The following is a 19,896-nucleotide window of genomic DNA, read 5'->3' on the forward strand; positions in this document are numbered from 1 at the left end:
CATATCACTGGCTGAGGGGCAAAACATTCTGCTGGTGGGACAGGGTGGAATAGAAAAGACTTGACAAGGCCAGGCGCGGTGGCTCACACCTGTAATCCCAGCACTTTGGGAGGCTGAGGTGGGTGGATCACAAGGTCAGAGTTCAAGACCAACTCGACCAATATGGTGAAACCCCCATCTTTACTAAAAATACAAAAATTAGCCGAGTGTGGTGGCACACACCTGTAGTCCCAGCTACTCAGGAGGCTGAGACAGAAGAATTGCTTGAACCCAGAAGGCGGAGGTTGCAGTGAGCTGAGATCGTGCCACTGCACTCCAGTCTGGGTGACAGAGCAAGACTCTGTCTCAAAAAAAAAAAAAAGAAAAGAAAAGAAAAAGAAGAAAAAAGAAGACTTCATAAAAGAAATCAATATATCAAAAAGAAAGCCAGGCCTGGTGGTTCCCACCTATAATCCCTACACTTTGGGAAGCTGAGGCGGGAGGATTGCCCAAGCCCAGAAGTTCCAGACCAGCCTGGGTAACATGGCAAGACCCCATCTCTACAAAAAAATTAAAACTTCGCCGGGCATGATGGCATGTGGTCCCAGCTACTCAGAGGAGGATCACTTGGGCCTGAGAGGTCAAGGCTGCAGTGAGCTGTGACGGCATCATTGCACTCCAGTCTCGGTGACAGAGCTAGACATTGCCTGAAGAAAAAAAAAAAAAAAGATACCTGCACTCGTATGTTTACTGCAGTACTATTCACAATAGCAAACACATGGAATCAACCTAAATGCCCTGTCTACCAACAGATGATTAGTAGATAAAGAAAATGTGATACACATGCACATGGAATACTATTCAGTCATAAAAAGAATGAAATTATGTCTTTTATACCAACATAGCTGGAACAAGAGGTGAAATAAGTTAGACACAGAAAGACAAATATCTCATGTTCTCACTCGTAAGTGGGAGCTTAAAAATGTGTACACATGGATGTAGAGAGTGGCATGACGGACAATGGAGACTCAGAGGGAGAGAGGGTGGGAGAGGGGTGGACAATGAGAAATTACTTAATGGGTACAATGTATGTTATTTGAGTAACTGATACCCTAAAAGCCCTGATGTGGCTATTGTGCAACTATGCATGTGATAAAATTGCACTTGTATCCAATAAATGTGTACCAAAAAAAAAAAAAAAAGAAAAAGAAAGAAAAGACTTCACAAAGGATGAGCAGATTCACAAGGTGGAGGAAAGCCAGGGGACACTCCAAGCTAAGGGAAGCATGTGACCCAAAGCAGGAAAGTACATTCATTCAAACACTTCTATGTGCATGGGATTGAAGTGCGAGTGTGTGGGAGGGAGGGCAGGGACTGACTGAGGCCCAAAAGGGAGGCTGACCAGACTGTGAAGGTTCTGGGGAAGCCACGCTGAGGCATCTAACCTTTATCCAGCAGGGAGTCAGAGAATACTTTTCAGAAAAGGAAGGGCATGACCAGACTTGCTTTTTAACAAGCTTGTTCAAGGAGCTGTTAGTCCTGTGGCTGGAGGAATCTTCTCCAACTCCCTACCCTCTAGTCACACGGTTGTAGATGGGGATGAAGTCTGAGTCATGGTTGGTAGCTAAAAATATTTTCTGGACCCCAAATGATAGATGTGATTCCTAAATACAGGAAGAAAGCATTGGCAGAGGGTTCAAGGTGGCTTCTGAGGTCAGGATGGAGTAAAGACTCCTTCTGGGATCTGCAAAAGGCTGCAAGATGACTTTTATAGATTGGTGATTTAGTAGCTGATACTCTGGCATCCTTGAGGTTGGGTTAACATGAGGTCAGAGAAATCCCAGTTTGGCATTAGCTTAGCCAGTGAACAAGTGAGGCAAGCAACGGGCTTGGACTGTTTTTATCCCCATCATCTGGATGGAGATAAGAGCTGGCTTTGATTTTTCTTGCCCTTTACATCTGAGAAGCCCAGAGTACTTCATGGGCATTCCTTACAATGCTGGTCACTACCTCCTGCAAGAAGCAGGTCAAACAAGGGCAGCCAGAGCTGGAACAGGCATACAAAGAGCCAAGAACCTCTTCGTTCTCTGCAGCATCCTTCTTGATCCCCACCCTCTCAACGTCAGAAAGAGGAAACTCAACTTCTAGTTCTACCTGAAGACAAGATACGTGCACTAAGCAAGATTCTTCAGGCCAAGAGCACTTGCCTAACAGGAAGAGAAGAGGCAGTGTGGAGGAGAGATTTTGGTATGGTTCCATAGTCAAGCCAACTCTGTTGGGGGTGTGTTATGGGGGCAGGGCCAAGGGGTCTTAAATCAGCTTCCTTATGGTTGCTGATGTGTTTCTAAGGGGCTAGTCTTGGAAAAGAGTGGACTTTAGGGTCCTATTTCCATTTAGGGTTGTACAATCACCAAGTGCAGGATAACTACCCAGTCGAAAACACTGACCAGAGATAAGTCTTCTTGCTTCTGACACTTGTTGCCATGAACTGATCACCAGCTGGGTCTTCATGTGAATGCCTTCTGATGACAGAGAGAGCAGAGAATCCTGAAGCCCAGAGCAGCAGGGGGAACTAAGTTAGAACTTGAGGAATGGATCTAGGTCTGCCAGCTCTCAGCCCCATGTTTAAAACTGAGCTCCACAAAATGTCAAATATTTTATTAAAGCCAAAATCCAGTCTGATTTCCAGCTGTGATCCAAATACCATATACAGGTTCAGTTGCCTCTCTGTCACAGAAGCTGCCAGCACTTACGTTGAGACCTTCTGATCACTCATCTCTCCCCTTCCCTCCTCCGCCAGACCTACCCCTCCAGCCCCAGCCCCTCATGGGGAGGCTGTGGGCTGGGCTGTGTTCCTTTTCTCCTCAACTTAGCTTTCCTCAAAGGTTCTCTAGTGAATTGGGAAAGGTTCTTAGAGCTCATCCAGAAAAGAAGGGAGAGAAGAAGGAAGGAAATTAAACCTTACAAAATGTCAAGTTATTGAGCTAAGTAGAAGAGACACAGAATCTCATTAGAGCTTTATGAGAATCCACTGAGGTGGGCAGTATTATCCCCAATTTTACAAACGGGGAACTGAAGCTCAGCCGTTAAGCAAGTTGCCAAAGACTGCATAGCCCATGGTGGAAGCAAGGTTAGAGTTCAGGCCCCCTAATTCCTGTCCACATTCAGTCCCAAGTAGAGCTGATCTAAATTCTAGAGAAATCAGTGATGGAGCAAATGCCCCACAGTGCGGATTCCTTGGATTGGGCTAAATGGCAGCTCTTGGGGCCACTTGGCTCCAGTTATCTTCATAGCCTCTGCTGGTCATGTGTCTAATTTCTAGATTGAAGGTTCTTCATATTGTGTGTCAGGGGCTGTGGGGAGAGGAGGGGAGAAACACAGAGGTGGCGCTGCTGGTGATCAGGGAAGGAACCAGCCCATGGCAGAGCCTCAGGTGGCCTGGGCACCTCCCAGGGTGAAGTGTGCTGGTGTGTGTGAGGCATGGTGCAGTTCTGTGAGCTGAGACAGGCAGAGGCCCTCAGGCTAGTCCTGACCCGTCCTGAAACTGGGTTTTGTTCTTTATTTTTTTAAAATTATTTTTAGACAGAGTCTCGCTGTGTTGCCCAGGCTGTGGTGCCGTGACTAATTTAGAGGTGCTATCATAGTGCACGGCAACCTCAAACTCCTGGGCTCAAGCCATCCTCCCATCTCGGCCTGCTGAGGAGCTGGGACTACAGACATGTGCCCCTGCACCCGAGTTAGGGTTTGTTCTAATAAGGAAAAGGATATTCCATTACACAGCTTAGATTCCTAAACCTCCATTTAGAAAGTGGATTAAGATCTCTTCTCCCAAAGCCAGTGGCATCCACAGTTACAGTAAGAACCCAGAGTGGTCTTGGTCTCAAAGTAACCCAAACCTTCCACCTGCCAAGGATGGGGTGGCGTCAGGCTAATCCCGCCACCAAGCCAGCCTGTTAAAAATAATGATTACATAAAGAAAACATCCCGGAAAAAGAACCCCGACTAACCTGTGCTGGACTGGAAAACATGCCTCTTGTTCTGACCCACCTCCAGCGTGAAATGAGCCTCTTCTTCCTTGCATTGTTGTCCCTGTTCTGCTCATTCACGTGCTTGCTCAGCAGACACCCAAACAAAGCGTTTGGGGTTTGCCCAGCTGTTCTATTTCCAGCCTGTTCAGTTCATTTTAGGCCCCGCAGCCTCTGCCCAGAGCCAGGCAGTCCCTCCTCCTTCCCCTTCTCTGCCCCTCCCCCTTCCCTGCCTGCTTTTTCTCTCACTGCTCCGCGGCTCCTGCTCCTCTCTCTGCCACTCTCCCTTCCCCCTCCTCCTCCTCTTCATCTTCCTCTTCTCCGCTTCTGAGATCTGCTTTCAATCTTCCCCTGTGCTTCCTCTCACCTACCTGCCTCCTTGAATCCCATTCCCAGGAGCTCACAAGTATGTGTAGAAAGGACTTGGGGGCAGCTCCTGGCCCCTGGTCCTGGGGAAGTGGGTCGAGAGGGGAATGGAAGATGGGGCTAAGGTGCCCTCGCACAGGGAGCAGCCTTTCGAGCCAGCAGCTGTGTGGGTCTCCCTCTGGCTTCTCACTGCTTCGGGAAGCAAGCACATAGGTGTCACCACTTCTGGGTCACCAAGGGGGAAATGGCCATGACAGTGAGCACTGGTGTCCCAAGGCCCTGCCTTAAGCTGGACCTGCCTCCGTCCTCTCAGTCAACAGTGAGTGGCCCTAGCAAGGAATTTCTGGAAAAGGGCTTCCAGTGCTTCTGTTGTGCAAATCAGGCTTGCCAGGCAGGGTCTCTCAGTGTCGATGGGGAAGGACACACAGTGAGCGCTGTTTACTGCCTGGGTCTAGAGCCGCTTCACATATGCCACCTCCATTTACTCCTCTGGGCAAAATCTCTACATATATCATTATCTCCATTTCACGGACCATGCTTAGAAAGGTTAAGTCATTTGCCCAAGGTCACGCAGCTCACAAGTGGCAAAGCCAGTGGAGCCAGAATTAGCAATCTGGCCGTGGACCAGGAATCGATGGCAGTGGTGGTGCTGCTGCCAAGGGGCTGGCCACAGAGCCCGCGTAGGAGCATGGTCAAAATCGCCTGTGAAATCTATCTGTGAGATCTCCGTCAAATTACTCTCTGGTTTCCTCACCTGTAAAATGTGAGTGATAAAAACAGCCCTTACCTCCTGGCATTGCTCTGATCCATTAAGCCATGTAGGGGGCTTGGGCTGGTCGTAAACACTCAATCCATGTTAGCTATTATAACTTCCAGAGGCACCTGCCCTCTGACTCTGGAGGAACACCCAAGTCCTTGAGAGAAAGCCAGAAGAATGATAACCTTTTGCCTCCAGTGGTGCTTCAGGAGTTCCAAAGGACCCATCCATCCACTCTCAATTATCATCCCACCTTGGATGAAGGCAGGGGAAGCTTAATTCCCATTCACAGATGTGGAACCTCAAGCCCAGCAATAGCACAGGATTGGCTCCGACCCCTCTGGAAACAACACTTGCCAGGCTCTTTTTCTATGTCCACTTATGTAGCAGGAGTTTCGTCCAAGAGCACAAACCTGAGCACCTAACTAGCACTCGGAGAGCTGGGGTGGGTGCGAGGCTCACAGAACACCACTAATGAAGACTCAGAAGGAAGAAGATGGAGGGAGAAAGGACCCAGGACATGAGCCCCGCTGCTGTTCTAAGTTGACTGGGATATAAATTGTAGCTACTAACATCAGGAAAGAAAGGCCCAGATGGCTGAAGCCTGGAGAGTTGAGGGGAATGGGGGACTTTGGAAGGGAGCACTGATAGTGAGGGTGGCGTGGGTGAGAGGGGACTTGGCTGGCACATGGTGGTGGGATGGCAGAGTGAGAGGCCCAGCATCCCAGATAATTATTCTGGACAAATCTTATGACCCAACCATGGACTAGAATGACAGGGGTGAAGGACAGAAGTCAGCAAAGCGCAGCTAATTCATTCAGTCCTTATTCACTCACTCATTCCTTTGTTCACCTTTGAGCTCCTGACCACTGAGCAGGGGTTGGAGGTAAAAACATCAACAAGGAAGGCATCCATAAATGAGTAAACAAGCAACAAGTTATCATTGTGGTAGGTGCTATAATGGAGGAATATACAAGGTTCTGTGAGAACATAAAAGACAGAGGAATTCTCCCTGTGAGAGCCCAGGAAGGATTCTCAGAGGTGACAGTTGAGTGGGCCTTGAGGGATGAGTAAGAGTTTGCCAGGCTGAGGACACTCTAGTGGAATGTAAGAGGGGAGCACAAGGAGCAGGAAGATCTTCCAGACAGAGGCAGCTTCTATTGCATATCACTTTGGATTTCTCTTCTGTGCGCCACGTCCTTCTTTGTTCATTGGAGTCAGGCCAGAATTCCTTGCAGAGCTCTGGCCTCTAAGTTGACCCATACAGGAAGTTTTGGATTTCTTCCTCTCCTAATCAAAAAATTATCTATCCTGCTTGGAGCCCTCTAGTGCTAGGACCTCCTGTCACAGAGAACAAGGCTCTCACTCCACAAGTTAAGAGGTCAACAGTCCTGTCTCCTGGGAAATAAAATATTTTCATACTAAATTCATTCTAGAGTGCTGATGACTGACACAAGATATTTTCTTGTGCATAGATCAGAAAATGAAGAGAGTGAAGAGAGCAGGACGACTCTGGAAATGTGTGTGTATGTTTGGGGGCCAGAATGTAAGGGGATAGTAGTTAGCAAGAGCCCCTGGCAGGGATGGGAAAGAATCCAAGAAGAAAGATGGAGAGTATTACAGAGCAACTCTCCAGTCCTGTCCAGGGAAACACAGCTTGTCACCACCTAGCACTGAGGCCCAGAGGGAACCTGGTATCACTGGAGCCTTCTTACTGGTATCACTGTTGCCCTCAACATCCCGCCCCCGGGCGCCCTGGGAGCTGGTTGCCATCTCTAGTGGGGTGCTGAGAGAAATGAGGTCCCTAATCGATTTTCCAGGAGGGCAAATAGTGTCGTCCCCTCAGGGGAGGAGCGGGTCCTGGGGCACACAGCGGGATGCTGCCGGGGTGTTGGAAGGGGGCTGACTGTGACTCCTGTTCCCTGGTACTGTGGCTGCCTGGTGCAGTGAGAGGATAGCACAGACTGGTCTCTCAGCAGTCTAATTAGGAGGGAGGCCCCAAGAGCAGCTTTGCTGTGGTGGCAGCCCTGGTGGTGGTGGTGGCACAACTCTGCTTCCCATGGCAGCTTAGGAGCCGCCACCCCAGGGAGGGTCACCGTGGCAACGGCTACTCTGGGAACAGATCCTCTGGGCCTCTGAGGCTGGCCCCTGGTCTTCTCGAGGGCAGCTGGCAGGCCTGGGCTGGGCATGGGGAGGAGGCAAGGCCCCTGTCTGAGCCGGGCCTCTGGGGCCCCAGGGCTGAGGCATGGAGGAAAGCCGGTATTTGTTTTCCTTCGTTTGCTGTGAACATTTGATCACTGATGCTGGATTTGGAGTTAATCGTCCTTAGACCAGGGGCTCAAAATGAGGAGCTGAGGGGAAGGGAGCTGAGGGGAGTCTCTAGGGATCTCAGAGATGGAACTGGGCCTCGGGTTAAGGAATCCTGGGCTCTGGTCCTGCCAGAGGTCTCTTCAGGAGCAGCCTCTCCTGCCCCGGGCAGCCCGGGGTCTGTGAGCTGAGAGCTCAGGGTGCCCTCGGTGTCAGTGGCAGGCTGGAGGAGCCCTGCTGTCACACCTAAGGCTGGGGCAGACCCAGGAGGCTCTGAATCCAGGAAGACTGGAAGGGGTGGGGTAGGGTTCTGGCTTGAGGTGGACACCGGGCCAGGGTTCTCTTTCCCTCTTTCCCACTCCCTGACCTCACTTCCCTCCCTCCTTCTCTTCTTCACTTTTCATCAACCCCTTTGCCCCTCCCTCCTCTTCCTTTTTCCTTTTTCTCACTCTTCCTTCTTACTCATTGCTTCCTTTCTCACCATCTTCGTCATTCACTTCAACATTTTGCTGAGCACCTACTCTTTATGGACCACCAAGCTTGGCCCTCGAGTGGGAGCTGGGATGAACCAGCACCTCTGAGCAACTCGCCACTGCGGGAAGAGGAATTTGACAAGTACCAAAAAGTACCAGGTAGAAAAAACGGTAGGTTCTAAAAGGAAGAGAGAGGAAGGGCTATGGGAACTCTCTCTCTCTAAGGCTTCCTCATTATTCTGACAGTTTCTCAGGCAGGAAATGCATAATGTAAAAAAAGCTTTCACGTTATTCCTCAAGGACTCCCAGGAATGCCCTAGAAGTGAGGTGCAAAAGCCAGCTGGAGACAGGGCTTGTGAGGGATAAGAGAGGATGGAGTTCAGCAGCTGCTTGTGCCAGGCCTATCTCCGGCCCATTCATTCATTTGTTCATAAAATATTTACTGAGCCCCTATAGGCCCTAGCAATTTACAGGGAAGCAGGCAATACACAATTTATAGTTACAAAGGACTGTAAGTACCATGAAGAAAATGCACTGGCTGCAGTGATGGAAACTGACAGAGGCAGAGGGGCGTGGATGTGTGAGGGGAAAAACGCCTCACCAAGAAAGTGAAATTTACAGCCAGGTCTTCTGGGTCAAGAGAAGGAGGTGGGGTGAGGCTGGGCTGGGGGTAAAGTGGTCCCTGTGAGGGAACAGCAACTGCAAAACCCCTGAAGGTGAGAGAGCTGGGGATGTGTGGGAAACTGACAGCAAAGTGAGCTGCTGGTCTCAGGGGCTGACAGCAGAGGCACGAATGGGTCTGCAGAGGCAGGAAGGGCCTGAGGAGCAGCAGGGCCTCACAGGCCCTCCTAAGGAGTCTAGATTGTACACAAAGTAGGAACCCAGCCATTGACAGGGTTATAAGCATGACATGATCTGATCCAGTTTCCATTTGAAGACACTCTCTCTCTGGTGGCTGGGTGGAGACTGGTGGCAGAAGGGCAGATGGGACCCAGGGAGACCTGGGAGGAGGCTCCTGCAGGAGTCTGGCTACAGGAATGGGGTGAAAAGCAGGAAATGCGAAATCCCTAACATGTATTTCAGAGCTAGAAATGTAGAACTTACTAATGGGTTGGAATATGGGTGGGAGACATTTTTTGTCTATTGGTCTTCTGGCCTCTCTCCCTGATTAGAATGTAAGTCCCATGAGGGCAGGGATCCTGTTGGTCTTGTTCACCATTGTTTCCCTAATGACAGAGTACAGATGTTTAATAAAGATTTAATGCATGAAAAATGAGTGAGTGAATTAAGGAATGAGAGGGTGGTTTTGACAACATCTGCCTCAGCCTCAAGGTGGATGGTGGCAGCACACTGAGGCGGACCAGGGAGGCAGAAGGGTGGGATCACAGCTCAGCATCAGGGAGCTGTGAAGACACCCAGGCACGGCCACGCAGGCGTGTTTGTGAGCAGGGAGAGCATAGGGGAAGGGGTGTCTGTTTGGGTCCCTGTTGTACACCCAGCATGTAGAGCAGTACCTGGGACAGAGATGCCACATATGTTTGCTGAATGAATGAAAAAATGAATGAATAGAGCTGATAGGGGATTTCTGGACTGGAACTATATCTGTGGATGACACCAGTACCTGGAAGATGTTTAAGGCAATGGGAGGGGATGAGGTCACCCAGGAAAGAGTATGTGGAGAGAGAAAGGGAGCAAGCCCTAGCCCCCATCAGCCAACCAGAAATTAGCAACTCTGCTAATTTCAGAAGCAGAGACCCTAACTCAGCCCCAAGTGGAAGCCTACATTTCTGGTGGACTTGTATTAAAGGGCTATAGCATATACTTGCTAACCACTGCTCTTCTAGGGATCCCTGGAGAAGCAGGCAGATAAGAGCAGGGAGTGGAGGAGCCCCCCCAACCCTGTGGGGAAAGAAAGGAGAGGCTTCCAGCGCCAACATCAGAAGGCCTCTGACCCCTCTGACTTGCAGCTGTAGCCGTTTGGCTCCCTCTCCTCAGCCCCTAAAGCTGGATCAGGCCCAATTGAGGCTGTCCAGGAGACAGCCTTGTCCCCAGAGTCCCCGGCAGCCCTTTAGCGTGATGCTGCATTTTGAATGTGGTTACCACAGCCCCAAGTGACTGAGCCAGCTCACGTGCTACCTCTTGTGTGGGTACCAGTGTATGCACACACAGGGCTTGGAGCCAGGAAAGGAAGGAAAGTGCTCACTGCAATAATGCCACAGGAGCCCCACGAGGGTAGGCACTGGTTGGCATCACGACCCAGGCCCAGGACACTCCCGTCACTCCAGACTAGAGGAGACACAGATGTTTCTCTGCCCTGCCCTATACCCCTGATGGGCTGTGAAGAGGCAGAGAAGAATTTAAGGAAAATCTTGCTAGGAAAGGAGTTCATCTGAACCCGGTCTGAATACCTGTGTTCTGGCCCTGCCTCCACCACTAACTAGCTGTGCGTGCCACGTGAGTCAGAAAGTCTTAGGATTGGAAACAGTCTTCTAATTCCACCTCCCACGCCAAGCAGAAATCCTTCCCACAAACCCTGGTGCAGCACATGATCATCCACTGTGTCTCCAAACATGTTCAGGGAAGGGAACTTCACTACCCCGCAGGGAAGCCCATTTTGATTTGGTAATTTTGTTAGAAAGCTTCTTTTTCAAAAAGCCTGGGAGGACCCACACCAGATGTTAACAGTGTCACCTCTGGGAAAGAAAGTGGGACTGTGGAAGGGTGACAGGGGACTCCCTGTTGATTTGGTATGGGGATGGTTTCCAATACCTTGTATTAAATAAATGTTTGAGACACGGTCTCATTTTGTCACCCAGGCTGGAGTGCAGTGGTATGATCATAGCTCACTGCAGCCTCAACCTCCTGGGCTCAAGAGATCCTCCCGAGAAGCTGGGACTACAGGCACACGCCATCACACCTGGCTAATTTTTTTTTCTTTTTTTTTTCTTTTTTTTTTTGTAGAGATGGGGTCTCGCTACGTTATCCAGGCTGGTCTAAAACTTCTGGCCTCAAGCAATCCACTCTCCTCAGCTTCCCAAAGCGTTAGGATTACAGGCATGAGCCACCATGCCTGGCAGTATTAAATTCATAATAGCAAGGGAAACAACAGAAAATAAGGTTCTTATATATACTTACTATGTACCCACAAAAATCACAAATCAAAAATTTCATTTAAAAAAGATTTTTTAAAATTTAAACCCAATCTGCCCTCCTAATATTTCCACCTATTATTTCCAGATCTGCTCTCTGCAATCAGAGAATAATCTAAACCCACTTCCTCATAGGTACCCTTTAAACACCTGGTAGTTGGGATCAGGTTTCCAAGACTTCTCCAGCTTGAGCCACTCCTCACGTAACGTGGGTTCCAGAGCAGCCCTACCTCTCCTACCCACTCCTGTGTGTCAGAGAATAAAAATCCAGTGGGGTCGCAGAGGGAAGGAACCAAGCAGTCACTGAGCTAGGTGTTACCTGCTGCTACTTAATGAATGGATCCCAAGAGGTCATTCCTCCTCTTTCTGTGTGTGTGGGGTGTGGTACATACACGTAAAAGGGAGAGTGAGTTTAATGACTCACTTCTCCAAGCCTTGGTTTCTTATCTGTAAAGGGGGAAAACAATACCTTTGCTATGAGAATCTGTAGTTAAGGAAATAACATAAAAAGTACAAACTCCTACACTGGGGGTTATGACTCACGAGCCCATTCAGTTCAGAGAGTGGCTAAGCATTGGACCCACAGAGCCTGACTGTTTAAGTTTGAATCCCAGCTTTGCTAGTTAATGGCTGTGTGACTTTGGAGAAATGACCTGACACTGCTGTGTTGGTTTTCTCCTCGTAAAACAAAGGTAATGATAACATCAATCTTCGAATGCATCTTTATAAGCATGAAATGTACTGCCCAGCACTCAATAAATGTTCGCTGTTAGGCATAATCATCCCCTCTCACTCCTTCACAAGGAGATAAGGACCTCACTGAAATGAGGCTGATTCATTGAAAAGTGAGGACATCAAACCAAACTGGTCATCTGTTACTAAAGTGAATTGACCCAAAATACTCCCCTCTCCCTCTAGCAATGGTTATGTGCTAGGCACTGTGCTCAAGGCTTTGCAGGCACCGGTTCATTTCTCCTCATGGCTCAACGAGGGAGATACTACCTCAGGCAGAAACTACATTTAAAAGATGAGGAAATAGAGGTTCAAACAGGTTGAGTAACTTGCCTAGGGTCACACGACAAGGAAGTGATGGAGTCAGGACTCAAACCAAGTCTGCCTGACTCCAAAAATCTGTCTTGTTCTTTTAAACAATGTCCTGTTCTTTTAACCAGCTCCCTACCTTGGGCTCGACTCCAGCTTTGGGGGACAGGAGGAAGCCAGAGCCGTTTCTTCCTTGACAGCACGGCCTGCTGTTTCTGTGAGGTGGGGAGAAGGGGCGATCTGCTGCTTCTCTTGCCCACCCCTCCACCCTCCTGCACACTGCCCCCTCCTCTTCCGGCAGCCTGAAAGGGTCACTGGGGACCCCAGCTGCCACCCCTTCAGTTCCCTCAGGACCACTCTGGTATCTGGTACCCCTGCTGCTGGCTGGGTTCTCAGCCCCTGACCATGAAATGGTTCCACATCGATCTACAGAAAAAACAGCCACTTTGGCCGTAGGCCCTGATGCGTAATGTCATTATGGAGTCAGCAGCGCATCCCGTCCCATTATCGCCTGGCCAAGCTTTTCCAAGGCCAGCCTGGCTGCAAATGGCTTTCTCCTGTCTAGGGGGGCCACAGCTGCTGTTTGCCCTCCACTACCGGAGAAGAGATTTTATCTTTAATTGACACTGGCTGTCTGCCACCCCCTTGCCTCGGCTGGCCCAGGCTCCAAGCCCGATCTTTCCTTACACTTCAGGAACAGGCTTCCCCTAGCTTCTTCCCTCTCCTCGGCCATGCCCTCCTCACCCTGCTGTTCTACACTGCCCGAGACAGCTCCCGGGTGTGTTCTTATCCTTTCTTGGTGCAGGTGGACACAGAGATCTCAGAAATCTGTGGAGAAAAGTCTGAGAGTGACAGGAACAGGGCAGGGAGGGAACTGACACTGTACAGCTACTATACATCATGTCACAGGTAGACACATGACACCAGGTCAGGCTCTCCACTCTGTCTCTGAAACAGGGGCCATCATTATCTTCTAACAAACAGGGAAACAGGTTTGGTGAGTCACCCCCAAGTTACCCAGCTAGCAAGCAGCAAAGCAAGACTTTAAATTAAGGCCCCTATGGCCCTACGTGGATGCCCAGAGTAAGAGTGAGGAGTAAGACAAGAATAAGGAGAGGTGAGCAGGCAACCAGACCCGCCAGAGCCCAGTGCAAGATGGAAATGCAGGGCCCCTCTTCAACCATTATTAATTTCATCATGGTAACAGCCAAGCATTAAACCCAGCGTGGGGCCCTTCTGAGTGGCCGCACAGGTTGCACACCCATGAAGCTGGCCCTGCGTGTGCCCCTATGTGAATGTGAGAGGGATAACAACAGTCAGAGCCAAGGGCCACATCTGACCATCACTTGCCATCTCCCTGTCCTATCCAGGCCCAGGATGTGTTCACTCTCCATCCGTAAGTGGTCCCCAGTTGTGCTACCAGTCTCTAGTTGGCCTCAGTTCATCAGCCATCCAGTCAATAACTTTGGCATCCTCAGAGCCTTGGCCCATTTAGAACTGGCACAATTGCAGGGAGGAGGGGAGGCCCGCTGCACAAACGGAATACAGTGGAATTCCTTAAACAAAAAAGTCTTTTCTTCCATGTTATGGCAGGGGCTTAATTAGGGACAGCAGTGGAGATTAGAACACTGTCTGGGACGCGGGGTCCTGAGTTAGTCCTCTTTGTGTGGCTGTGGCCCGATGACTTGTCCTCTCTGAGCACTAGTCTCTCCTGTTAAATGCAGGGGTCAGGCCGCACTGATGATTCCTGCTGGAGTGGGGTTATGCTGAGTGTGTGCACTCCTCAGGTGTCAGGGGTGAGAGCCCCAGGAGGTCCCGATATACACAGAGCCAGAAAGGAGAGGCAGAGGCAGGTGCTCACACAGCAGGAGCAGCAGGATGCTCCAGATGTCTTTATTGGGGCTCGAGCACAGCATGACAGTTGGAGGCACGCAGACAAGGCACAGGGCCCAGCCTGAGCATGCCCCAGACACACACGAGAGGACAGCTTTAGAAAAGGACTGACCAACACCACGGAGGAGCAGGGAGGGAAGGCCAAGGGAGGGGCAGAGGCCAAGGCTGAAGGGGTCACCTGGCCTCTGCTATTGCACGCATCCTCTGGCCACCGGCCAGGAAGTACAGTATTGCAACTGGTTTCCTCTCGCCCAAGGCTTCCCTTCTCAGACCCCCTGGGCCAGATGGGCAGACAGATCCTTTCCCTGCCCATCTGCCCAGCAGCATCTTTGACAACAAACAGACGGAGACAGAACAAAATCAAAAATAAAAGACAAAATGCCCCCCTAAGTCAAGGACATAGATGGGGTCGAGGAAGGAGTGGAGGAGGCTGCAGAGGAGCCCCCTGGAAGTCCCCCCACAACGAGGGTGTGGGGTGGGAGGTAGAACCCCAATCTGGGGTGGGGTGGGGCTAGTGAAGCAGTGACCATGGGGGGCAGTCTGGCCTTCAATAGACTTCACCAGGTTACTTGCTGACAGGGGAAACACCCCTAAGACAGGAGCCTGGGACCACCCAGCTGGACTGGCAATTCCCAGATGCACTTTTCTTGGGACTTTCCACCCACACAGTCAGCAGAAACAACAGAAATCAGTGAAAGGGATGGGAAACTCTGAGTGGGGCAAGGGCTTAGGGAGACAAAGCCTAACAAAGAAGACAAACCACCAATAGCACGTGCACTACACACAATAGTATAGTATGTATGAATATAGATACTATATGTGCATATATATCTCTTCAATGTACAGTAGAACAGAACATCAGACCCAGATGGCTCTGGGCCCCAAGGGTTGCATGGGAGGTTTTCCACCAGTCCTGTGCAAACAAGGATATCTGAGTCTTTCTCAGCGAAAAGATTCTTGTCTGGGTTCCAGAGTTTCCCTAAGCCTCTGGCTTTCTGTCTGTCTGCCTGTCTCTCTCACGTTGGTGCCGCTTTAAGAGAGGGTGAGGACTTCAGCCTGGGCATAGTTGGATGAGAGGGCATCTTGGCAGGTCTCTGTGTTTAAAGAGCACAGGTGTGAGACACTGGGACGCACGCTTTCGGCTCAACATTGCCTTCTGGGTTGGGGGGAGAGGGAGTTCAGCAAAAGTAAGGGAGAAACAAAGAATGAGATGTTAGAAGGAAGTCAGCTGCTGACCCATAGGGTGCAGGCTGAGGAGCAGGCCAGGAGCAGAGCTGGAAGGCATGAGGAAACCAGGGCTAAAAGGCCAGGAAGAGCATGGATGGGTCAGGGAATGGGGTGAGCCCTTCACCCCTCTGCCAACCCAACTCTGGTGACTCAGGTGATGTTGTAGCTCATCGCCATATCTGTTCAGGTAACCACTAGCTCCAGGAACCACTAGCCTCTTAGGTCTTCAAAGCTCCAGTGCAGTGGAGAAAGGGACCATAGCTCTGCAGCCTTGCATGGAGGCAGTGGGGAAAGTTCCTGATGTGGCCTGTGGCTCACAGGCCATCACCCCAGCTGCTGCCTGACCAACTCGAGTTCTCCCCCAAGTAGCTCCATCTGCTGTCACCACCCTGGGATATTCCATTGTCCCAAGGAGCTGGTGAAGAAGGCTCCTGAGTATGATGCCATGTCGTGCCCAGCCCCCTTCCTCAATGTGGCAGGAATAGAGTCCCAGCAGTTGGAGGGCATGCAGCCTCAGGTGAATGTTGAAGGGGAAGGTCACGGAGAACGAATGTGCCTGTCTCAGGAGAGAAGGTCAGGAAATAGTACCTTATTGAGAAACCCGACCCCTCAGAGAGCCCTTTTGGGATCCCATCCTCAGCCTGGGATGTCTACGACTTGGGTCTTTCCTTCCTCTACCTTACCAGTGGGAGCACAGGTAGGGCAGGTAGGAGTACCGCTGTCCCAGCTGTAGATCTGGGTCAATAGTGGAGGTGGGAGTTCCAGACCCGCTGGGACAACCCCTGCAGCTCTTGGGTCTGAGGTCTAGGGCTAGGCCTCCTGTCAAGGCAGAGTGCAGACGTGGCATCCAGACCTCACAGTTTCCATCCTGGGCTTTGGGTGCCTCCATCACCTTTCTAGGAAGTGGTGTCCTCATCTTGGGGTGATGCTGTTTCCATCTTCTTAAGACTGTATGCCCCAGCCACCTCCTTAAACACTGCCCCTTTGGCTACGAGTGTTCTGGGCCTCTGAGTACTATCCTTGAAATCAGAGGAGCTCAGGGTTCTTCAGAGCCCCATTTCTGAGGACACGCAGACAGAGCTGTGGTCTTGCCCTGGACTCCCGTCTGCGTAAATTAAGCAACGCCTGCCACTGATCCCCACTCACTAGGGGACAGGGGAGTGCCTCTGGGCTCCCTGCAGGCAATTAGGCCCTAAGATGCACTGGTGAGAATGCCTGGGTTACTGAGGGGACTTAGATGGGCACTGTATGAGACAGAAGGAGTCACAGCAAGGCTGTCAAGTGTCCCAGAAGCCAGGGAGCAGAGCAGCCCATACTGAGATAAAGGCCTTAGATTGCTTTTCCACTGGCTTCCATGGACTCTCCATCCTCAGGGACCTCTTAGAGTTGGGGAAGGGTCTTCCTAGGAATCTCGTCCTGGATTCTTACCTATTTGACCCACCAGGGGTGGGGCAGGGATTTCAGAGGGTGACACTGGCCAGAGCAGAGCAGGCCCTCCTCTCCCAGGAAGCTCTGTGAAAGGGCAGCCTAGGCCCTGCGGCCAGTCCATGGCCTCCCCTCTGGCTCCTGTCAGCCAGCCACTAGGTTGCAGTGCTCTGCCCCCTGGTTCTACCTCTCAGAAGCCCTGAAAATTGGCCTCTAAGTTGCCAGTAGCCCTGCTATAGACTGGAAGGTGAGGTTGTGAACTCCTACTCAGACTGCCTCCCAGTTCTGTGGGAAGGGGCTGAGCTCCAGCTGCAGGGGAATGGCGTCTGACAGCAAAGTAGCGGGTGCAGGTCCAAGTCTAGTCCGAGGAAAACAAACTCTACTCTCAGATGGTGGGTGGGAGAGAGCCTTCTCCCAAGGAGGGAGGCCCAAGGCCTGGGTAAGCCTGATGCCTGTGCAGGCAGCCACTTCCTGCGGCAGTGCCTGGTATGCAGGGGTTCTGCAAATGCCTGGGCTCACCCTGCCCTTTCCCAGGGCCCTGGGCAGGCCCAGAGGTGCTAAGAGGTAATAAGGGCAGACAGTCTACTCAGTCCGCCTGCTATCTGGGTTCTGTCTCTCCCAGATGAAGCCAGAGAGCCAGGAGGGATGTGTGGGAGCCAGCTCCCCAAGGCATTAGGGCTCCAGCCTGGCACTGCTGCATCTTGTCGCCCAGGGACATCTGTGCCCACCATAGGGGTGCCATGAGCAGGCCCAGCCCTGTGGGAGGGAAAAGAGGGAAGGAGGCGGTGGGTGCCGTGGAAACTTGGGCTCCTGACAACTTGAGGGCTGCCACAGAAATAGCGGCCTCGGTTCCCTGAATCAGAAAGGCAAGTCAGAGGAGAAAATAGCAGTGGCATCCCTGTTAACCTGCACACCCGGCTTGTTGTGTCCCTGTCAGAGTCCAAGCCCTCTGTGCCAAAGAGCCCTGTCACCGTTGGGGGAGTGGCCCTTGCATCTCCATCCTATTCCACAGGCTTCCCCATCCCTGTCACTTCAAGGGCCTGCTCCCTCCTGAAGGGCAGTTGCATGGAGGCCCCCACATCCCCTCTTCTCAACTCTTAGGGGTCAGGTCACTTCATTCTGAGAGCAAGTGGGAGGCAGACCCCACAAACCACTGCAGGGTAGGGGCAATCCTAGCACCCACTCTGAACAGACCTTTCCAGAAGGACATTTCTGTGTCTGCCCAAGACTGAGGGAGGTGCTGAGATGGGGACACTCCCGGCACAGGCTTTACACAACACCCCCAACTCCATGCAATAATCTGCTCTGCCTCTGCCCAGCCCTGATGCTGCCCTGCCGTCCTATCTTTGCCGACCACGGAACGAGCAGATCTGGACCTTACTTAGTCATTCTCTCCGCAAAGTTGCATAATCTGACTCTAAAAATTGCCAGGCGCACGGCTCTGCTGTCAGGTCTAATTCCCATCAGGTGAAACAGGAAACGTCTTGGCTGAGGCAACCTTGTTCCTCAGGCTGTGGAGGGCCCTCTTCCTGGGAGTGGCAGGAGCAGGTGGGGGCAAGATGGCCTCTGTCCCCACACTTCCCCTCAGCTGCCCCTGCGCAAGGTGTACCCCTGCTCACCCAGTGACTCACAAACCTGTTGTGCTCCTGGGCTCGTTAGGTAAATGAATACACTTAATTATAGAAATTAGATGAGTCTCCGGTTCTGGCAGGAATACAGAGCGCAGAGGCTGGGTGGGAACGGCAGGTGACTCAGAGGCAGGGCTGGGAGTTTGAGGGAGAGGGAGAGAGAAGAAAAACTGTCGCAGAAGCAGAGGAAGCAACGTGGAGAGCGATGCCGCAGCTTGGGGTGCAGAAGGGACACCAGGTGCTGCCAGTGGGAGTCACCACTGAATCTGGGCAGAGGCTTCCTGAGAGAAGGGCCTCCCTCGCCTAGGCAGCCCGCCCACGGCCTGCACCAAGCCTGAGGCTACAACGCTAGGGACCTCCACCTGCGCCCCAAGCCGGAGATAGAAAACATCAGGCCTCTTCTCCCAGGGCAGCACTGCTCATAGGCACTGCCCTTCCAAGGAGTCAAACCACCTTTACACCAGCAGAGATGCCCCACATGACAGCCTTGTTCCTTGCTGGTCTGGGTGTGGGGTGGACAGACAGACAGGCTGTTTGGCTACTAGTTAAAGGCTATGAGGAATGGAAATACATTCACAGTGATTAAAAACATTAACGTAGGCCTGACTGCTCAGCAAGGCTGACTGGCTCCAGGCCACTGTGCACACATACACGCCTGGTGGCTGAGACTGGCCCTGATGGGACCCCAAAAGGGAGGCAAAGCTAAAAGGCAGGTCTGGGGTGTGCACCTACAGCCCAGGAAGAGTCCAATATGGGGAGAAGCTCTGGGATCGCTCTCCCCTTTGCTCTCCGGTTCCAGAGCTGAACTTTTCGGGAAGCTAAGAGCTATGGAGGTGAGGCTCGGGACCTAAGTTCTCCTCTGTCCTGACTGCTCCCTCCTGCTGCCCCCGTGGGCCCTGGGGAGTCAGCGTTGAGGGCATGGAAGGGCACCTGTTTGTGCGTATGTGCCCAGAGGGGAAGGTGCAGCTAAGGGGCAGAGTGACCAGGGGGTGGGCCGGTGAGGGGGTGGAAGGGGGTGAGCAGGAACTTTCTCAGAGGGTAGGGCGAGCTGTATCGTGATACCAGTGGAGACAGCCCCAGGCTGGTTCCAGCTGCTCCAGCTATGTTGTTTAGACTCCGGGACTTTCCACAGCCTTGGTGAAGAAAAGGCACATGGGTCAGTGGGCGCAGCTTCTCAGGGTCCACGCTCCAAGAGACACTGCAGAGCAGGTGGCCCTGGGCTGGGGTGGAGGGGCCTAGCCCTCCTTGACTCTCCCTGGCTTCTAGGTCTCCTGGACTCCTGAGGACAGACTCCAGGGGCCCACACCCAGCTGACTTAGGTCCTGTCCTGCCCCCAGTTAAGCTCCCCACTAGCTCCTTGATAGCCCAGCTAGACAAAGACCCCACAGCCTCCAGCATCAGCCTTCTTGACTCTAAGAAGCCCTAATTATAATTAGCACCTACCACCATCCTCCCAGGGAACTGACACTCTGACACACGGGCTTGTGTGGAGGAGGCCCAGGCCCACTCACTCCTGGTCTTAAGCGTAACCTGAGTGTGGAGAAGTGCGGCACGGTACGGTGTGGGGAAAGTTGCCGAGTGCACATGAGGAGTTTGGCGATGTTAACTGCCACGCTTGCTTAGCAG

The 19,896-nt window shown here is 51.8% G+C and overlaps 1 protein-coding gene across 8 annotated transcripts in view; it reads right to left on the bottom strand.

Moving 5' to 3' along the window:
- Positions 1 to 643: 643 nt before the first annotated feature.
- The window catches only part of KCNC4 (potassium voltage-gated channel subfamily C member 4), a 36,929-nt gene continuing 17,676 nt past the window's right edge, over positions 644 to 19,896 (bottom strand). For 2 of the 8 annotated variants that reach the window (XM_033195871.1, XM_033195876.1), the window contains one exon: positions 13,955 to 15,773. In XM_033195871.1, coding sequence (XP_033051762.1) covers positions 15,685 to 15,773 — 89 coding nt within the window. In that variant the 3' untranslated portion in view covers positions 13,955 to 15,684. The other 6 variants (XR_004433584.1, XM_033195874.1, XM_033195870.1 and 3 more) reach the window with 6 other exon arrangements.

Source organism: Trachypithecus francoisi, unplaced genomic scaffold (genome assembly GCF_009764315.1).
Source record: "Trachypithecus francoisi isolate TF-2019V2 unplaced genomic scaffold, Tfra_2.0 Lachesis_group5, whole genome shotgun sequence".
Lineage (NCBI taxonomy): Eukaryota > Metazoa > Chordata > Mammalia > Primates > Cercopithecidae > Trachypithecus > Trachypithecus francoisi.